The sequence below is a fragment of the Capricornis sumatraensis genome, chromosome 7 (genome assembly GCF_032405125.1).
Source record: "Capricornis sumatraensis isolate serow.1 chromosome 7, serow.2, whole genome shotgun sequence".
Classification (NCBI taxonomy): Eukaryota; Metazoa; Chordata; class Mammalia; order Artiodactyla; family Bovidae; genus Capricornis; species Capricornis sumatraensis.
Genome location: NC_091075.1, coordinates 62,976,223 through 62,997,660, shown reverse-complemented (window position 1 = coordinate 62,997,660; position 21,438 = coordinate 62,976,223). Strand labels below are relative to the sequence as shown.

The following is a 21,438-nucleotide window of genomic DNA, read 5'->3' as shown; positions in this document are numbered from 1 at the left end:
CTGGACTGTGGGAGAATTCCTCAGCCAAGGTATTTTCTAAATCAACAGGGCCTGTTTTGATAATTCTCTCTCTCCTGGGTGGACAGTGAAGAAAACATTACTATCTCTGCTGAAAAAATGAAGGCCTTGATTCATGTAGAAATGAATTTGTTTGTGGTGATAAAGGAATTAATGTGCTGGGCCCTCAGCATCTCTCCATCAGAATGGTTAGAATGGGGCTTTTCCTTTGTTCAGGTCTTGGCTATTGGGTTTGAGAAAGTGGAAGTCCAGTTTCACAACACAAAAGTTGGGTTGGACAAACATGTTGGACAGCTTCCTGTCCAGCAAAGACTGAAGTGTCAAAAGGGTACGTCAAAGGGACAGCTCTACTCTTTCACCTGAGTAAGAAGACAAACCCCAAGGGTAAAAATGGGATACTAAATCTATTTCAGTATTTTATAAGTGTAAGTTTACTATAAAAAATAGTTCTAGTCTCTGAGTGCACATTGAATTCTGTGAAGTCCAGCTAAGCTCAGGGGTCCTCCTAGTTTGTCTCATGTGGGGTCCCAGACATGAGAGTCAGGCACAGTTGACTAGGAGCTTCACCTAATCACTCCTGACTGGAGCCAGCTGGTGAAATACACAATTATGTAAAATCTTATATTCATCTAGAATAACTCACTTATTCCTCTATATGTCTATTCCTTATCTATAAACGGGGAGGCATACTTTCATCTTCTCACATGCCAGAGTTTGCTTTTTGATAAATAAAACAGTGCTTGCAAAAGTACAGTTGAGAAAATGGTGTTAAACAAGTTTAGAAAAAATTCTACTTTGTATATTTGCACACTCTTCTGTCCTTTTGAGTCATTCAGAAGGAAGAAGAAAGGGAAGGGCATGGTTCTGCAAAATGCTGAACATAGGTGCTTGTAGCATAGCATGCTTTGATGACAATACACGAATAACGCTGAAAGTGTCATGAATTGTAGCCATACCACCTGCTGATCAATGGATTTGTTAGCTTCTTTGAATGACTCAAGATACTCCAAAAGCAAAAACTCTGATGGCAAATCTTGACGTATAGGTCAAATGAAACGATTCACAGCAGAGCAAGTTAGTAGCTGATAGAAAAGCAAAGGTTTTAGCTACATGTTGTGGACTGGTAGGCTGAAGACAAAATTGAACTTGTGGCTACGGTTTTTGGAGCTACACAATTTTTGTTGGCACTGTGCTGGAAAATGTTTTGGAATTGCTGTTAACATTTAAAAGGCTGGGGGTTTCACATGAAAACAATTGGTTAGAGCCTGATAGCTGCTTTTTCCTTTAGACAGAACTGTTCTTTTCTTTTCCCCCCACTGTGTACCACTGCCAATGTTTATTATCATTATTTTAAAAAATTTTATTGAAGTATAGTTAATTTACAATGCTGTGTTCATTTCTGGTATACAGCAAAATGACTCAGTTATACATATATTCTTTTTCGTATTATTTTCCATGATGGTTTATCATAGGATATTGACTAGTTCCCTATGCTATACACTAGGACCTTGTTGTTTATCCACCTTATATATACTAGTTTGCATTTGCTAATCTCAAATTTCCAATTCTTCCCTCTCCTACCCCCGGTCCCCCGCCACTGGCAACCACATATGTGTCCTCTAAGTCTGTGAGTCTGTTTTGTAGATATGTTCATTTGTCAGACAGAACTGTTCATTTTTTCAGTTTGCCATAGTCTACACCACTCTCTTAATATTATCCTCTTCCGGTTCTCATTTACAATGCCTAACTGGTCCCTCCAGTCATTTGAATTTGTAACCCCTGACTTAGATAATGCTGAAGGATGAGGAGAGATTCTTTGTGGTCCAGATTTGGACCCTAAAAAGAAGTCCTTAGGTCTTGAAGAAAGTCAATGGAAAAAAAGCTAGTTCAACATTATTCTAGATAAAAATATTTTTAATAAAGACATTCTTCATAGATCATATGTTAGATAACAATCTTTTCTTTGTCTTGAATTGCTTTATAGTTGAATAAGCTTTCACTTACATAACAATGGATATATTAAACTACTCTGGTAGTTGCTAAACTTCTCTTCTAAAGGCAAAGAATTCACTTTTCTATGGAAAGAGCAGTAACTACTAACTCACACCCAACTTTGCAAAAAAAAAAAAAAGCAGAATACAACTTGCAATGACAATTAGAATACTGTATCTTAAAATGATGGTAACTTTCAAGGAATTTGACTGCTATTGTCACCACCTACAAATGTGAGATATAGGGCCAGCCAAGATACATGTATATTTTGGAAAGTTAACAGTATCAGCAGAATGCCACTGTTTTAAAACATATTCCCTGATTCAACAATGGAGAGAAATGTCCTCTGTGAACAGACTGTATGTTTACAGTGAGAGCGAGCACTGGGACAGCGCTGGAAAAAGCAGCAGAATATAGCAACTTCCAAGGGTCTGAGGTGGTTTTCTCCAGCCAGTACTGGAGGTTAACCATCATTTGGTTGTTCAGACAATTCCTACTGGCATTCACATGGCCTCTCCTGGTTATTGTTCATCTCATCTCAAGGAGTTTGAATCCTTCAATAGAAGGCAATTCCTTAGTGACACCTACAATCAATCCCTGGGTTGGGAAGATCCCTTGAAGGAGGGAATGGCAACCCACTTCAGCATTCTTGCCTGGAGAATGCCATGGACAGAGGAGCCTGGCAGGCTATGGTCTATAGGGTCACAAAGAGTTGGACATGACTGAAGCGACTTAGCACGCACAGTCAGCTATTAAGTTTAATTTGCCTTAAATAGCTGACCTCAAGATGCATCAGTATACATATGCAAAAGTGCATCATTGCTATCATCTGACTGTGTAATTCTGGACCAAAAGCTGTAAGATAGAGCTTGATTCTCTCTTCCTCAAGTAAGAAAATTGACTCCCCCACCCCTCAAAAAAAATCAGTGAAATACAAAATTAATTTGAGTATTTTATTTATAAATGTACATTTACTATAAAAGCTGTTGCATTTTAGACAACTTTATTTTATTTTTTTACTATTTCTCAGAGTCATTTTAGAATAAATATTTTAAATGAAGGTTAGTGTAACTGATACAGAACATTGGCCCACCCAGAACAGTAACATCTTTTGGACGGACTCACATATGAGGTGGATCATTTCAGCTTGTTAAGTCTTACATTGTGTATAGGTAACTATAGTATGTATTGCATTAATAACACTACACAGAAAGAATGAACACATGTCATGAAAGTTTGCAAGTGAAAAACAAAGAGTTACCCATTTTTTTTTCTTAAGAAAGAAGAGACTAGCTTTTGAAGTATAAGAAAAAAAAAGATATACTTCCTCAGGAACAATAAATCACTCACTTGCCTCATCTGTTTTTTAAACAAACTCATTTACATTGTAGCTCAATGGAGCACAGCATTTTTTTTCCTGGGATCTCAAAGATTATTTGAAAAGAAATAGATCATACTCATTATGCTGCATTGGAAAAAACAAGATCTAGTCTGCCCGAGCTGCCATGTAACAGACTCCAAATGAAATATAAATCAAATATAAATAGAAACAGTTGGCAATTAGAATTTAGAAAATGTTGGAGATTATTCTGTGCTGGTGACTATTGTTCATTATGGAAAAGCACATTTCGCAGTTGGAGAATGGGGCTTTATTTTTCTTGACTTGATTCTAGCTTCAATACATGTACAATGAGTCTCACTAAGAAATATGTATAAATGGGTTTGTGAAACCAGAAGAGAATGTGCAATATTCATATAATCCTTACATAACGGATGGAGTTCCACATGTAAAAAGTATTCTATAAAAATCGGTTATGAATGATTCTATTGTACATGTTTTGTGCATTATTGGTGGTAAAGTACTCTTCTAATATCATGCAAAGTGCAAACATCCATATTATCAAAATACTTAATAAAACATGCAGGTGGTTAATCAAAATATTGGACTTAATCTGTACATTTTCAAAATGTTTTCAACTCTTTTTTTTAAATTTTTTTCCCCCTGTAAAGCAGCCAACACCTCCACGAGAAGTCTTGAGAACCTGGAAGTGACTTCATCTCTCTTCAATGTACTGCATCCATAATTCATCACTATGTGCAACAGCTTTGCATTTTCTAAGGCACAATTTTTAATGAAATGATGTGTAAATTTCAATCTAACAACAGCTCGTCCAAATAACAAAATGGCCAAACTATCTCCAGTGGCTGAGGAAATTTCTGCACTTACATGGAACCCGCATGCAGAGAACTTTCTAGCATGTAAATAAATAATTGCTAGCCATACTCAATAAGACACAGAAAAAAAATTATTGCGTACATAACAGAAAACATCTACGTGATCTCCTTTCATGACTACGTTAACCTATTAGGAGTATATCCAGAGTCTACATTCACAAAGCGTCATCTGTCATCTTCACTTATTTGCCATCATTTTAAGGCAGAATAAATAGTCCCCCTTCCCCCAGTCTTCAGGAAAACAGCCTGAAGATCTAAAATGGGATGCTTTTTAATAACTTGATTCCAGATGAAACTCATCACACAGGGCAATAAACTAAACCACCCCTCCACAAGAGTTCCTTGCTAAACTTCTCCATGAGCAAGGTCCAGAATCCTTGGTTCTGGAGTTCTAGAAGTCAAGAGAGTTGGTGATTGATGGCGTGGAGGAGAGCAGGCAGGTATCCAGTAGGGTGGGCAGGGGACGATGTGAGTGGTAGGTTCTTGCTGATCACACGCTAGTGGCTTCTCACACTGTACGTCATTGGATTCTATTAGGATGGACTCAGTGCTTCTCTTTAGCCACCTGGGCTTCAGCCCCCAAGGAGAACTTGAAGGCAAGGGTGAGCAGTGGTCACACCTAATGATGGACTGATCTCGATGACAGCTTCCATATGCCCCACACTGAGCCTTTTATTGAATCTAGAGCATGAAGAGAAGCAGGCAACAAAGCTCTCTTGGCTATCACTGACCCACCACTCTTGGGAAGATTAAACTTCCTCACAGATTTTCATAGTAATTTTGGAAATAAGGACTGAATTATGTCCCTCTGGTTTCTTCCTACCCTTGGGCAATGTCCCAGAGTGTAATCCTAGCCAATATTACAAGGGTTCTATTTGATGGTTCAGCCTATACCAATGGCATAATTTCCAAAGGACACAGAATCTAATACTAACGGTGCAATAATTTATTGGTATGACTTCCACCTCAAAAGGTAAGTAACACAAACGTTTCAAGATTACAGTATATATTATCAGCCTAGTGACTTTGCAATAAAAAACAAGTTATAGCTCAGAGCTAGATGGTGTGATTTTTAGTTTCTGAAATGCATTAATTGTATGCTCCTGACTCAGAAGACCATGTGTCTCAAATTGGCATGTCCTGCATTTTCTGCAGCTCAATTCTGTAAACATAAAATGTTTAATTCCTAGAAATGCTAAAAAAAAAAAGCCAAACAGGTTTATTGCATCATCTATCTCATTAACTCCCAAAAAAGAGAATAACATATTTTAAACCATAAGCCTGTTTGACCATGCTAAGACCTTTTCTTTTTGAACTATTCAGGGTCATTACAATTCAACATTGTTTTGTATATACTGTGCAAATGCCAAAAAAAAAAAAAAAAAAGGAAACCAGGAAAAACATGAACACTGTGCTACAAAAGAACAGATACCATCTTTTAAAATAGCCTTTCAGAAATCAGATGAATGCTGTGGAGCCCCTGAACTTGGGATTTTGTTAAACAACTGCCAGGGGACACCCTCAGTAAGGAAATAGTGAATGATCCAGAAGCTTGAAAACCACGTCACAACGTTGTGGGCTGGCCAGCACCTGGCATGAAGAAAACAGAGCAACATTTGGTTACAGAAGTCAACCATTCTGGCTTTAGATGTTTAAACACTTCTGAAATTAGTAATGACCATTGCCAACATCTCTTCCTTCTAGGGAGGGGAAATCTGTCCCACCGTGCCACTTGAAGTGTGGTCCAGGGACCGGGCACATTGGCATCAGCTGGAGCTTGTTAGAAATGCAGACTCTTAAGCACTATCCCAGAACTGAACAAGGAGCCCAGGTGGTTCATATGCCTTGTCAAGTTTGGTTGAAGTCCTGTGGATTTCACCCTAAACCAAATGACCTCCACCAAGTTTTCTTCCTTGTTTTCTGTGGCAAATAAGCAAGAAAATAATTTCTTTTCTCTCAGTTTCCTTAGCTTGTGATTTCTCTACAAATAAATACATTGCAACAGGAGGAATCTGACATATGATCTAGAAACAAGATTGTCAGATTTAGCAAATAAAATACAGAACACCCAATACAATTTGAATTTTAGATAAACAATAAATAAATCTTTTAGTATATATCCCATGGGATATTTGGGATACACTTGTGCTAAATCCTGAGCACGAGATGTTTGGGACATACACATACTAAAAATTCATTGTTTAGTTGAAACTCAAAGACATGTAACTGGGCATTTTGTATTTTATCTGGCAACTCTATCTAGGAAGGATGGTTTGGGTTCCATATTTCCTGCTGAAACCTTCACAAAGTTTCTCCTTCATTTTAGGCACCAAAGTTATGATGAGGCAATTGCAACATTGGAAAAGACCCCCGGGATTTTGCATTAAATGCATTTCATGAAAGTGAATGATCAAACAGACACAAAGACACGGTCATCCAATACCCAAGCACAAATGGCACCAGTTAAACCATGTGACGGCTTGATTCGTGACAGGTAATTTGCTTTGCGCTTTTCTTCCCATTTACATATGAACTTACTGTTTACATTACTTTTAGGAACTGCATTTTAATATGCTGTTATGCTATTTTTCCCCCTCCAAGAAAAAAATTTCATTTAAATGTGACCAGTTACTTGAAGAAAATAGGATTATATATTCAGGTTTTATTATTCCACACAATGAAGTTATTTCATTTCACTAAGAATGCCTATGATGTAAACCACCTCTCACATCTATCCATCTCCCTTCTTAACTTCAGATCAAAATCAAGTAAAAAAAGAAAAAAATGATTTTTAGCCATTTTCCCCATTCTGACTCTTTTATTGCTCTGGGGTATATTCAATCAATTCAAGTTTATTTATACTTCTCTAACCAACTATTAGCCTCTCCCCCTATTCACTCTGAAGGTAGAGTTTTTCCTTATGACACCAAGAAAGAGATGAGCAGTACTCTCAGATGTGGTGGTCATTCTCCCTGCCATTTGTTGACCTGATTAAAGTTTAGTCCAAAATGATATTAACAATTATTTGGAAAAATAAACGTGAGAGTTAGGAAAACTTGGAAAAAATAATTGGAGAGCAGGTAGCCAGTCTCTCTTTTAATACTGAAGCATAATATGAAGCTATATTAATTAAACCTGATACTAGAGAATAAACAGGTTGATAAAACATGATAAAATATCCAGAAATAGACCCAAAATATATATGGGAACTTAGTTTAGGAGAAAGTTGCATTTCAGATTCATAGGAAAAAATGGCATTTTCAGTAAGTTATAGTCACACAATTGGCTAATTGGAAAACAAAATAAATCTAGTATCTATCTTATTTCTTACCCTCACATACATTTCTGATTATCATATGTTTATATGCCAAAAAGAAAATAAAAAACAATTCTAGGAGAAATCACAGCTAAATTTATTTATACTCTTGGAGTAGCCAGAACTTTCCTAAGTAGAACACAAAACCCAGAATCCAAAAGGGAAAAATAAGAGATATGTTTAACTACCTAAATTGAAAATTTATTCTATGAAAAAAAATCACAAAGTGGAAAGACCAATGATAACTGCCCAAAGTAGCAAACATAAAATAAAGGGAAAATTTCCTTAATTTACAAAAAACTCATAAAAAGCAACTGATAATAGAATAATGGGGAAATGATACAGAAATATAAAAGGTTTTAATAGAAAAAGAAGTATAAATGGTGAACAAATGAAAAGATGCTTAAACTCACTTATCTGTAGTTAAAGACTACAGATCAAAGGAAAGAGCTTTTATCCCCCCTGCCTAGCAGAGTGGAAATTTTAAAAGTTTGATGATATCCAGAGCTGACAAAGGCATGGAGAAAGAAAGAGGCTCTCATATACATTGCTCTTTTGGGGAATATAATTAGGCAAATTGGCTGAAGATTTAAAAGGCATATGCCTTTTAACTCAGCAGTTCCACTTCCCTTGTGGTTCAGACAGTAAACTGTCTTCCTGCAATGTGAGAGACCTGGGTTTGATCCCTGGGTTGGGAAGATCCCCTGGAGAAGGAAATGGCAACCCATTCCAGTACTCTTGCCTGGAAAATTCCATGGAGGGAGGAGCCTGGTAGGCTACATACAGTCCATGGGGTCTCAAAAGAGTTGGACATGACTGAGCGACTTCACTTTCCACTGCTCAGAATCTACCCTGTGGAAATGCTTTCAAAGGTTCATCAAGACATATATAAAAGGATGTTCACTGGAGCATTTAAAAAATAGTATTAAAAAAACTGGAATTAACAGGAGCACTCATTCACAGCATGTTAGTTTTAAATTATGGTAAGTCCATACAGTGGGACTGTATGCAGCTACAAAAGAGTCTTAAGAAGAATGAGGAGAAAGAACATGCTTAATGAAAAAATTGCCAAGATGTATCATTGCCTTCCCTGGTGGCTCAGATGGTAAAGAATCTGCCTGCAATGTGGGAGACCTGGGTTCAGTCCCTGGGTTGGGAAGATCCCCTGGAGGAGGGCATGGCAACCCACTCCAGAGTTCTTGCCTGGAGAGTCCCATGGACAGAGGAGCCTGGTGGGCAACAGTCCCTGGAGTCGCAGAGTCAGACAGGAGTGAGCGACTAACACTTTCACTTTCATCATTAAGTTAAAAACAGCAGCAACAAAAACTAAGTACCACTGTGGTTATGCCATTACCTTTGTGAAATAAAAACCAACACAGGTAGACGTGTCACACACACACGCATCTGTGTGTTGGTGCACACACATGTGTATATACAAACATACATTCTGCCCCTGTCCCCAAGAAATTATTAGAAAGTGATTATGTGGTTAACTTTGAAGATTTTTTTCATTTTTAATCTTTTATCTTTCTAAAAAATCCATTTTTTTCTAAACTTTTATCATTTATACCTTCTATTTATTTCTTCTTTTGAATATAGATACTGGTTCCTTAGGCAAAGAGATAATGAACCTTTTTGCTTTTGTCTTACTTAGTACATTTGTATTCTAAAAAATATCTAGTGAAATAGTGCATCAAAAACATTAAATAAAGAAAAAATAGTATCTTTAATCTACTTCCAATTACCTGCTTTTCATCTTACAGGACAGCTGCAGGAACCCCGTGGTTCTTGTCTTCAGATCTGGAATCAAATGTACTTAACATCCCTTATATTTGTATACACAAAAGAGAAAAATTCCTGGCCTAGATCCTAAAAGCTAATTTCCAAAAGAAATGTCAATGAAACACCCAGCTTCTCAATTAAAATAAAAATCTGGATGAAAACAGGTCACTGTTATCCAGAGGTGGGTTCGGGTTTGTTCTCTGCTGGTATCCTTCAATCGCTTTAAATTATGAAAGAAATTCAGATTTACAGCACTTTCAAATCTGGTTGAACCATCCTTCAACATAACAGCGCCCTCTTCTGGTTCAATGGCTCACACTCAGCAGGTCATTGAGGTTGCAGAAAAACTCCAATTCGCATAAATAATAGAAAAAAAAATTACTTTGAATCCTGGGACAAAAGGGTTTAGTTTCCTTTTTAATGTATAAAAACAAAACAAATACAAATATAGTTTAAGTAAAATATAATTCTATATTATACACATATATATGCATTTCTATGTGTGTGCTCAGTCATTTCCGACTCTTTGTGGCCCCATGGACTGTAGCTCGCCAGGCTCCTCTGTCCATGGGATTTTCCAGGTAAGAATACTGGAGTGGGGTGCCATTTCCTGCTCCAGGGGATCTTCCTGACCCAGGGATTGAACTTCGGCTTCCTGCACTGCAGGCAGTCTCCTGCATTGCAGGCAGAGTCTTTCCTAACTGGGTCACTAGAGAAGTCCTATCCAGCATGAAGAAGATCACTCAGTCATGTCTGACTCTTTGCGTAGCCTACCAGGCTCCTCTGTTCATGGGATTTTCGAGGCAGTAGTACTGGTGTGGATTGCCATTTCCTTCTCGAGGGACCTTCCCGACCCAGGGATTGAACCCTGGTCTCCCACATTGTAGACAGATGCTTAACCGTCTGAGCCACCACTATATTTATGATGGAGACTGAGCAAAGATTCAGAGACTAGCCACCGTCTACTTTCATATTTTCTAAACAGCAGCTGGGCAACAGCACCCCCTCGTGGCACCCCACATTTATTAATACGTGACCTGTCTGTCAGGAGACCTAGGCATAAGATGGGAGAGCAGGCTGCTCAAGGAAGCTTCAAGGCAGCACACACTGGTTAAGCGCTTGATTAGCGTGTACTCTGGCATTTTGGAGGAGAGAGCACACCATTTTGTCTCTCAGAGAATTTTCAATTTAGTTGGGAACAAGCCCACATTATGCCATGAAACTTCTGAATGTAGGCATTGAGGAGCGGGTGCCTGATTTGATGAGGAGTGCAGCGCGACTCTTCACATGTGAGATACCCTCCACATGCTGCTGGAATTCTAAAGAGATACCTCAACAAATAAGTATGGTTTTACAGACCTTATATCATCCCTGTATCTCACTGAAATCTCCATGGTGAGCTCAGGCAATGTCTCAAACTTGGTCTACATTTTCACCTGCTAGTGTGTTAATGTCCTTCTGGTTAAAAAGAATTTGGTCACATTGTAGCAGTCATTCAAGTAAGAAACAAACAGTAAATAAGAGGTCATTTCATTATTGTTTCTTTTACCTGTGCCGTGCTTAGTCACTCAGTCATGTCCAAATCTTTGTGACCCTGTGGACTGTAGCCCACCAGGCTCCTCTGTCCATGGGGATTCTCCAGGCAAGAATACTGGAGTGGGTTGCCATGCCCTCCTCCAGGGGATCTTCCCAATCCAGTGATTGAACCCAGGTCTCCCTCATTGCAGGCAGATTCTTTATCATTGTTAATAAATCTTTCTTTTAGTGTAGGAGCGTCAACTGATAGGGAGAAACAGTTGAATTCCTAAACTGGTCCAGGAAAGGCATGTGTTTGCACCCATACATCTCAAGGCATTTCCCCCCAGGACTTACTTCTGGATCTCATGTAGCAGTCATTACAGTTTAGAAGACCATTTCGAATCCTAACATCCGTCCCACTCACTGCATCTCCAAGCTGTCCTTTACAAATTCCACACTACAGGGAGGAAAGAGCAGAAGTTATAAGGCACATAAGGAACTGTTTCCTTACAACGCTTGGCTACTGCTCACAAGAGTAGCACAGTAATCACTTCTCTAACTCCATATTTGTCGAGTATCTACTATGTATGAGATGCTGCTCTGTGACTTGATTTCCAGAAACAATATACTTTTAGCATTTTATCCCAAGTCCTAACATTCTACGGAGAAGGACACTGGTTCAGAGAGCTTAGGACAAGAGGTGGCTTATCCAAGGTTGTGAAGTTGGTGAGTGGTTATCAGGTTGAATCCCAAAGCCTATGCATGCTGATTCTCAAGATGGAAGATTGTTTTAAACAGATTAAATCTTAGTAGTTTTAAATAAACACATGGCCAACAAATTATATATCGAAACTTGTCTCTGAATAAGGCTTTTCACTGACTATAATCACTGCGGAATAGCACTCCCATTTATGTTTCCATGTTAGAGGCAACGATATCAAGGTAGCCTGTGTGCAGGAGATGGTGGCTGAACCAGCGAAGGAGGAAGTGGGGCGTGGTTCACGCCAGTCACTTGCAGGCAGGTTATGACCGAGCCCAGGAACAGAGGGTGAGCCCCAGACTGATGCTCTAAGGTCACCTGGGGCACAGGGAGGGTTCCATTCAAATTATATTACAAGCTACACCTACACAGAAGGGTAAGGGATAAATCCATATGGTGATGAACCTTAAAGCATCAAGTCAGCTCCTGGAAGTGAACGGTAAGAGAAAATAAAGGCCTTTACAGCTAAGAAGACAAGTCCCCTGTCCATTGAGAATCTGCAAAAACTCTTTGTCACCTTGATTATTTCGAGTTCTGGTAAAGTTTCTGAGAATAAACTGTGGTGTTAGAACATATCATCTTGACATTACCATGAAATTCTTAAAAGTATATACTATGAGCCTCACAATACTCCTAGATAATTTAGGATATACTTTATTTATGTGAATTTTACAACAATAATACTGAATAATTGAGTCTAAGTATCCATACTGTGTTTTATTCATGATAAGTTTTGCTTTCCAGTGATTACTGACATAATTAAGCTAACAATTTCAGAACAACGTCATTCACTTTCTCTTAGCGTACAGGTAAAGTGAGTTATTTTAACCTGTGCAAGTTTACTTTATAGCTGAGGGGGGTACCAACAAGAAACAGGAAAAATCTCAAGAACACAGGTAAGCATGGTAGCATGATGAAGGGAAAGAAATGACTCTTTTCCAGAGCTAGAGGGTGTAGCTTCGAAAATTATATATTATTTGAAACATGCCCATGGGTGATGAAAGGAGATGCCAATATAGTCTGACATGTAAATTTAAAAAAATAAATCAGGCAAGCATAAGTGGTTAGGTCACCTGCTAATTGGCAGGAGATCTGAGACTAGAATTAAAGCCTTCTCGTTTTCAGTTATTCATTAATTCACTCCTCTAGAAATATTTACTGATACCATCTCCACTAGGGATACAGAGGAAATAGTGATGAGCTAGACAGACATGGTTCCTGCCCTTATGGAGCTTGTAGTTTATGAGAGGAGATGATCATTAAACAGTTTGATAGTGAGCAATAAGGAGCATGAAAGTTTCTATAAGGACTTGTAACAAAGGCTACTTGACTTAGTGTGCTGAGCAGGGCAGCTCTTGGAGGGAGTAATATTCCATCTGTGATTGCAGACACACTCATGTGGAGATCTACAACTTAGCAACTAGCTGTAACCACTTAATAGAGGGAAATCTCCCGTCAGGTCAAAGACCCAAAACCTCTGAGTTAGGTCACAAGAGTCTAAGCAGCAGCAAAGATGTTACATTTTAAATAAGTCTACCCTGCCTTTAAAGATTCAGAAGTATCACTGTCCTCCTGGGTGCCTTTCTTAGCTTCCTGCTAGAGTATACACTCTTTAGCAACAAAAAAACATTTTTACAAAGACACGTGGCACAAATATGTCTTGCTTCCTCTAACTTGACATCCCAGAGGGATGCGTGATAGAAGAATTTTATCCTCAAAGATGGACTCCATGCCCATTTCTGTACAACGTAGAGATGGGGGGGCCTCACACAGAAAGGCTGTTAGGATTTCCAGGAGGTACTTACTAAGCACAGAATGAGGCCAAAACACATGACAAGACTGTACTCAGGGAGAAGAGCGATGAATACATACCTTAAAGCACTGGATGTGAAAATAGAGATTGAGGGTCTCAATGATCATTGCAGCGCCTTTACCCAGTGGAAGCCCACAGGAAGAGCACAGCTTTTTCCCACTTATAGACCTAGGTTGCAAAGTACACGGCATAATAAAATGTGCTGTTTAGAATCTGGAGCCTTATGCAAAAATGAAATGGAATATGGAGTCTCATGAATATGGAGCCTCGTGCAAAAAAAAAAGAAAACATGGGTTTTTAAAACACTGATATCATGAATGAAATGACAAATACTGAAATGACAATGAGTAGGAATTAAGCATTAGCTATAATCTGTATGCATGAATTATTTGTTATAAAAAGTTTGTGTTGTAGTCTATTCAACCACAGTGATCAAATGCCTTGAAATGATTCAGTGTATTTATCATATGGTTTCTTAATTCCTTAAAGACAATCAAGTTTAGTTTTACTAAGGTTTTAGTTGCATTAAGTTTTTCTGTAATTGGTTCATTGGCCCACTAGGGCATTTCTTTTTATTACAAATTTTTTGTTGTTGCTTAAAAGTAAAGAGGAAATCGTGATCCAGTCCAATAGGTACCAGGCAGATATAGGATCAAATCTCTGCCCTGACACCAAGTTCTGTGATCTGGTGTGAAGAACTCACATCGGGTTTCCATTGCATTGGCTTAGACAGGATGGCTGGGCCCTACGTCAGTTTTCCCGCAACTAAGGTCAGATTGCACTGATGCTGACTGTGAGGAAATCTCTTGGAATTACGTAAGAAACTTTAAAATATGCAATATCATTTGGAAGCTAACAGTATACACAGGGATGGAAGAAACAGAAAGGAAGATGAGAGAAAGAAAGGAAGAGTTGCCCTTCACAAAGCTCTATTTATTAGGGTTTCCCTCTTATCCCGTAGTTAAATGAAATTTCTGAATCAAAGAAAACCTTGCAGTACTTAGTAATTTGTTTCTCCAGGGAATGGAAGCTCAGGCAGCTTTTAAGAATATCATGGGGCCCAATTAATGTCCAGAAGCAATCATTAGAGAGCTTGAGTAGAATAAGAGGGAAGATGAAGTTTCGCTTCTCAGCGCCTGCCTGGACCACTGTAAGAGCCATCAGTGGATTCCGCCTAGAAGGACCGAGCCTCCTTGGGGGGAAAGGCGCCGACTTAGAAGGCTGGCAATTGTCTTGTGGATTTTCTTATTAGATTGCAGGTTCCACACAATGTAATTAAAGCGATGGCCACAGTCATGCCAACGTCACACACTTGGCTCTCTCGATCGAAGGCTGATAAAATCTTCAGGTGGATGGGGTGTGTTCCTTTGTCCTGCCTCTGTGTGTGTGTGTAGGAAGAGACATGGGTGAACAAATCCTCACGGTCCCCTGGCAAGCACTAATTTGGTGGTGATGGTGCCCAGCAGGCTCCAGTCAAAACAGAGCAGCCTCAGAAAGGCTTGCTGACCTCTTGTACCTGTTTGGTGACTGGCCAGGAGGGGTGGGGGAGCAGGGGGACAAGCGCCCAGCCTGGAAGTTCTCTCGAGGGCTTTTCCTGTAACATGGGAAAGGAGCCAAACATCATAAGTAAACAGAAGCTCAGTCCCACAAGAAAAGACATTTTAGAAGAAAAAAAAAAAAAGCCCTCTTCCTTGACAACCAAATAAAAGACCATAGCACATCCTAGTGGTAATTTTTTAATAAAGAGCAAAAAAAAAATTCCATCTAGCAGGTTTGTTCAGACACTGGCTATATCATATCAAAACCAGGCTGGCACTGTTGAACAGAAAAGACAAAACAGTTTTCTACGCTTTATTTTTGCCAGGTTCTTTGCTAGTTAAAGTTGCACGCTGAGTTAGATATAAAAACTATGAATGGGATGGAAGGAAGAGATAAGTGGGGCTATAGGAAAAAGCTCTTCAAGAGAGCCCAGAAATAAAGAGCAGTGCTTAAAGGAAATATTTTTCAGTGAGGTGGCTTCCACCCTTATTCAGAAATTCATTACAGGTCCACATGATTAGGGGTGATGTTCAAAACAACCAATAACCACTATGTCAGGGGCATCTCCAAGGCAGAATGGTTCCCAGCCAGAAGCTCCCTCAGTGGTTTCACAGGTCTGCTGGATACACGTGAGCCCTGCCTGTGATCAAGCTGTCAGTTCTGGGCTTTCGCTTTCAAAAGTTAATTTCACTTGTAAAGAAAGGAATAGGACACAGAAGAGAATGAGGAAAAGAGAAATGCCAGCATAGACATCAACAGGGCGTGAGGCCATCTGTCTTGTAAATGCTTTCAGAATAACTTCCTGAGCCCCCGACCTCCCCCCCAATCCCAAGCCTCCCTCCCTAGACAGAGCTTGTCTTCTTCAAAATATCAGTTTTTCATGGAATATCCTAAAGTATAAGAACCATTGCCTTGAAAGAAGGTTGAAAGTCACCACAGTAATAACAACAATGATTCCTTCTCTGTGATTTTACCTTCTATTATTGCTGCATATGTCATCTAGAAACAGAAATGAAATTAGACATAACCGAAAAGGGAGAAATGGTTTCAAACTGTATTGAGAAAAAAGTGTTAACAAGAAAAATCAGATAAAAAGGTGAACTTATAAGACAAGCTATCATCATCATTATCACCATCACTATCAGTATCCACATCATTGCCGACAATGTGTACCATCTTCCAGGCACAGGACCCTATGAGGCAGGCGCTTCTATTATTCCGATTTTATACATGAGGAAACTAGGGCAGAGAAAGATTAGGTATCTTGCTCAAAGTTTTATGCAGGCAAAGTGACAGAGTCAAAAGTTTGAATTCAGGTGGTCTGGCTCCTGGTAGAATGATTGGTTAAAGTATAATGTATATTATCTTTTTAAAACTGATTACAAGGAAACTGAAGGTCAAATATGACATAATGAAATTGTGGGTTCACTTTGAATCCCTTTACCTCTACTCATTCAGACAAGTACTTTGGGTAAGTTATTTAATTTCCCTGAGCTGCAGTTTCCTTATCTGTAAAATGGGAACAATAACTCAATAATGTAATTGGGCGAGTTCAGTGAGTTAATATATGAAAAGAAGAGGAGAGAGATATATGCAAACCCTTCAACACAGTGCCTGTTACATTGACATGATTCAAAAATGATCAGAATTATTTTTATTGTAAAAAATATAATTGTTACAAAGTCAGACTAAAGCCTGGGGTAGTTATTTAAGGAAAGAGAATGGTAAGGAGAGGAAAACATTTTTTTTCCTTGAAAGAACATTTCTCCATAGGCTCTGAGACAACGAAACTTGCTTAAATAAATTGGTAATACAACATGCCAGAAAATTCTTTCCAATGTTTAGATTTGTCAGTGAAAAACATTATGTTGTCTCTTTTAAGTTGCTAAATTCAGAGTAAATATTTACTTGCCAGGAAGATCATCCCAAACTTCATAAGTATTTGTTACCTTGACAATGACAGTGAATGGAGAGAAGGCACAAAAATGTTGCAAACCACTTGCCACCTCACACTTTTTCATTTTTTCCCCCTCCTTTATCAGTTTAAAAGACAAGAAATTCCATATAATTAAATCCCTTTGCTGTACACTTGAAACTAACATGACACGGTAATTTAAACTTCAATTAAAAAAATTAAAAAAAAGAAAAGAAATCGCACAATCATCTTTTACTCACTTCCGCCTTTCACTCGGAGACTCAATCTGATGGTTAATGCTTTTGTCCAGTGGAAGGGTTTTTGGCTTCACATCTTCTAAAATGTGCATTGGTGGGTTTGATACCTGCTGATTCTGGGATGGATCTGAGGCCAAAGAAAGAACATACAGTTAGTGCTCGGTAAAGATGCTACCTTAGTACTTAGTAATCACCTTTCTTTAAAGTACTAATGCCTGCTAAGGTCTCACAGTGATCTCATGGAACTTCCTGGTGCACAGTGGTGGGAGTGTATTCACTGTGCTGTTTAGCATGGCAGCCAGCAGAGGCCATATCTGTTTGTACGATGGGCTAGGAAGGGTTTATGATACTGAAACATGCATGTGCGCTTGCTAAGTCGCTTCAGTTGTTTGACTCTGCAACCCCATGGACTCCAGCCTGCCAGTCTCCTCTGTCCATGGGATTCTCCAGGCAAGAATACTAGAGTGGGTTGTCATGCCCTTCTCCAGGGGTTATTCCCCACCCAGGGATCAAACACGCATTTCTTAAGTCTCCTGCATTGGTAGGCAAGATCTTTATCACTAGTGCCACCTGGGAAGCCCAGTGAAACACGGGAGCTGGCCTTCTCCATTCTTACCCTGAGCTAGCTGTGGGCTCCCCCCACAGTGTGGGGCCCCAGCTTCTGTATCCAACTGGTGGTAGATTCCTTCTGATGCAGGGTTCTCAGAATGAGTCAAGACCCCTTGAGTTAGGCTGCTAAAATAAACAAATATATTTCAGAACAGGGATAAAAGCAACTGAAATGACTGATCTTATCCCTCAGGACAAGGAAGTACCAATTACAAAATGAAAAGAATGGGGATAACTAAATATTATTTTTATTTTAAACTAGATTTAAAATGGGTTTAGAATACTGTAAAATGCTTTGCATTTTCATTATCCATCAATTTAGCAAATCATCATTTCTGACATCCTCTCTACCTCCTTGTCCACAAAACTCTTCATTCTAATAATTTTGAGGAATGAAAGAGCTAACAATACTTTCCCAGATTTGGCTTATTGTAGAAAGCATTTAGGCCATATGGAGCTTTGGCAGCCTATGGTAATTCACTGGTCTTTTAGTAGCAAGTTGGACATGACTTAGTGACTAAAAAAAATAACAACAATGGCAAAGAAAGGAGAGATGGAGGAGACCTTTTTAAAGTTTCTGGTGACAACAGGGACTGTCTGGAGAAATAGCAATAATTCACATAAAATGTTTACCAGCATCCCTCAAATATTCTTGACGTGTGGATTTCAAAACTGGAAACTCTCTGTAAATAATTTTTTGTTGTTGTTTGTTTTGTTTGGTCTGTAGATAATTTTAACTGGCAACAGCTGTGCTGTTTTAAGGGCTCTGCAGGCTCTAGACATGGGCCCCAAACTCCAATATCCTACAATTCAGCGAGTCTTCCAGCTGATAAACCCAGAAGAATTCTCAGAGCAAGTCCCACCAGAAGAGTTCAGCTCCCACCCAACCTTTCAAATTGGTCAGTATTTGAAAATAATACTTAGATCACTTGTTGTTTCTTTAGGCCCCTCTAAGGATGCTATGAGCATGTACCCAGGTGTGTTTGCGCACACACGCATGCACATTTGTCAATATCTTTCTGATATATTGGAGCCCCAGGGGCACACATTTGTATCACAAAGAACTTGCTGGTAGCAGAGCCAGCCTCCTGGGTGATCTACACAGTCTCTCCTTGTTTAAAAAAGGTTTTACCTATTAAAAAACTCAGAATACTTTTATTCAATAGCATAAGGACACTGACTTCAGAGCTATTAGAATGTGTTCAAGCAATAATATATGGATAATTTATTATTGGAAGATACTTTCAAAGCTGAATATGGCTTGCATTAGTGATGGAGTGAAGGGGCACAGCCCCGCTGCACACACCTGGATGAACACCCTGGACCGGCTCATACCTGCCCTTCTCCTCCAGTGGACCACCTTCCCTAGTCTTCAGCAGTGAGTCACTGTTATCCTCCTGGAATGGTCTCTTCTGTCTTGTCTCTTGTTCTTCCTCGCAACAGTTTTCCAAGTCCATCTTATTCTAAGGGGGAAATCAAGGATAATATAATTTTTAAACATACTAGACAACACTCAAGTCTGGCCATGGAATAGTTGGAACTTTTTTCAATCACATTGTCTATAATTTAAAGAATGGTTGTTCAAATCAACTGATTGGTAACTGATTTCCAATAATTTGAAATGAACATGTAATCTGGATCTTTCTTAAAAGTTATCACAAAAGGGATTTGGTTAGAAAACCTATCTTCCAAAATAAAACAAGATCATAGGACTGCTCACTTAGGGACAAGTGGCTTCAAGTGCCCATGGGTTATTTTAAAATGTAGATTATGGAGTGTAACCTTAAAAACTATACAAAAAATTTAATTTAAAATTTTAAAAGTGTTCAAATTTTAAAAGTTTAAATAAAAAATTCAAAGTTCGGTATATGTAAATGGCTGGTACATATTGAAAAGTTAGTTGTTGGACAGTGTAGAATTTCTTTGAGTATGATTATAAACAACTTAAAGACTACACAGTGTTTCATAATTATTGCAATATATGAAAGAGATATGAAAGATTTGGCTTTTGTGATGATCTTTGTATACAACAGCAAAGATAAGCAATATTCTGAGCTTGGTGAGTAACTGCTGCTGCTGCTGCTGCTGCTAAGTCACTTCAGTCGTGTCCGACTCTGTGCGACCCCATAGACGGCAGCCCACCAGGCTCCTCTGTCCCTGGGATTCTACAAGCAAGAACACTGGAGTAGGTTGCCATTTCCTTCTCCAATGCATGAAAGTGAAAAGCTAAAGTGAAGTCGCTCAGTCATGTCCGACTCTTAGCGACCCCATGGACTGCAGCCTACCAGGCTCCTCCGTCCATCGGATTTTCCAGGCAAGAGTACTGGAGTAGGGTGCCAAGTAACTAGGCAATATCAAATGTAGTGAATTTCTTTTGTATAATCTGTATTAAGTTAAAATTGGATAATTTAAAAAAATATAGTGTGTTGCAGCATATCTTAATTGACTACAGAAACAACAATTATGACTATACCCAAGTGGTATTATGTTATTGCAAAATGAATGCATTCTGTTATTTATATCATCAAAAACATAAAGTGTAGATTATGGACAAGCCAGGACTTGCTATGACATTTGTCTATTATCTCCATGACCTTATTTAGGGGAATCAGAGGTAGATCAGCCTTTCCAGACTCTCTCCAGCCCTGGAAGACACATATATATCTCATGTGGAATTGCAAGAGCTATTCAGAAGCAACTTTGTGGAGGCTGGTGTGAGCATACTGTTGGCTTTGTTGGCATCATGCTGATACCATCCAGGGCAAAGAGATGAATGGTCTGGCAGAGAGAAACACATGTCTGCTGAGTGAATGAATGATGGGCAGTGAGAAAGACACTCCAGCACACGGCATCACTCACCAGGGTCGTGCCAGCCTGTGCGGGCAGAGCTGGCCTCACTAATGTGTTCGCTGCTTCTTAGGGATCGACTCTAGGGTTTGGCCATGGCAGTGATGGTACCATGGGGTACAATGACCATGTGGTAGCTGACATGATGCTATAGCAGTCCTGTACATAAACTGGTGGGCAACTTGGCCTTGTGGTTTTATATTTTTATTTTGGTTTACTTATTTCACGAATTGCTTTTAATCTATGGTCTCACCACTGTCCCACTGCCTTCTGTCACAGAGGAAGATGTAGAGAGCTGGTCTGCAGAACTTGAAGAAATAGTAAATGGAACCACAGTGTCCTCAATTATTTTCCGCTCCTAGGGGAAGGACAGGAATTAATGAAAGGAAAAACAGTATTTGTCAAGAGACAAGTGTCATTAAAGGACTTTGGGAAAAACATCAGAATTATGTGCAAACAAGCAGTGCATAAAAAAAGGTCTTTTAAAATCAGATAGCATTCTCTATGGGGAATGATTAAGAAATTAGCATTTAATTTAGAAAAACAGTCTTTGCAAGATAATGAGTTCATATGATTCAAGAAGCCTAATTAGAAATGCTTTTGGGGGAGGATTATGCACAAAAATTATTGTTGAAGATAAAATTCACAACAATATTAATCATAAATTTTGGATAATATACATGAAGTATAGCTTCAAATTCTTGAATATGGTCTGGCTTGTTCACTGAAAAAAATGAAACAAAACCAAATTCTCCTCCCTTCCAAATCTCTTTAGTATTATGGTGAATGCAGTAGTAAGGATTCACTTAGCTTTGATAGCAAAATTATCCTTGCAAA

General features: G+C 38.9%; 1 protein-coding gene across 7 annotated transcripts in view; it reads right to left on the bottom strand.

Annotated features, from left to right (window-relative positions):
* Positions 1–3,056: 3,056 nt before the first annotated feature.
* The window catches only part of LIMCH1 (LIM and calponin homology domains 1), a 355,643-nt gene continuing 337,261 nt past the window's right edge, over positions 3,057–21,438 (bottom strand). For 4 of the 7 annotated variants that reach the window (XM_068975298.1, XM_068975304.1, XM_068975301.1 and 1 more), the window contains 7 exons: positions 20,855–20,959; positions 19,090–19,217; positions 17,762–17,877; positions 17,149–17,272; positions 13,494–13,602; positions 11,216–11,318; positions 3,057–5,835 (listed from right to left, as the gene is read on the bottom strand). In XM_068975298.1, the coding sequence (XP_068831399.1) occupies positions 5,810–5,835; positions 11,216–11,318; positions 13,494–13,602; positions 17,149–17,272; positions 17,762–17,877; positions 19,090–19,217; positions 20,855–20,959 (711 nt within the window). In that variant the 3' untranslated portion in view covers positions 3,057–5,809. Of the gene's footprint in view, positions 5,836–11,215; positions 11,319–13,493; positions 13,603–14,941; positions 15,029–17,148; positions 17,273–17,761; positions 17,878–19,089; positions 19,218–20,854; positions 20,960–21,438 lie in introns of all 7 variants that reach the window. The other 3 variants (XM_068975299.1, XM_068975300.1, XM_068975297.1) reach the window with 2 other exon arrangements.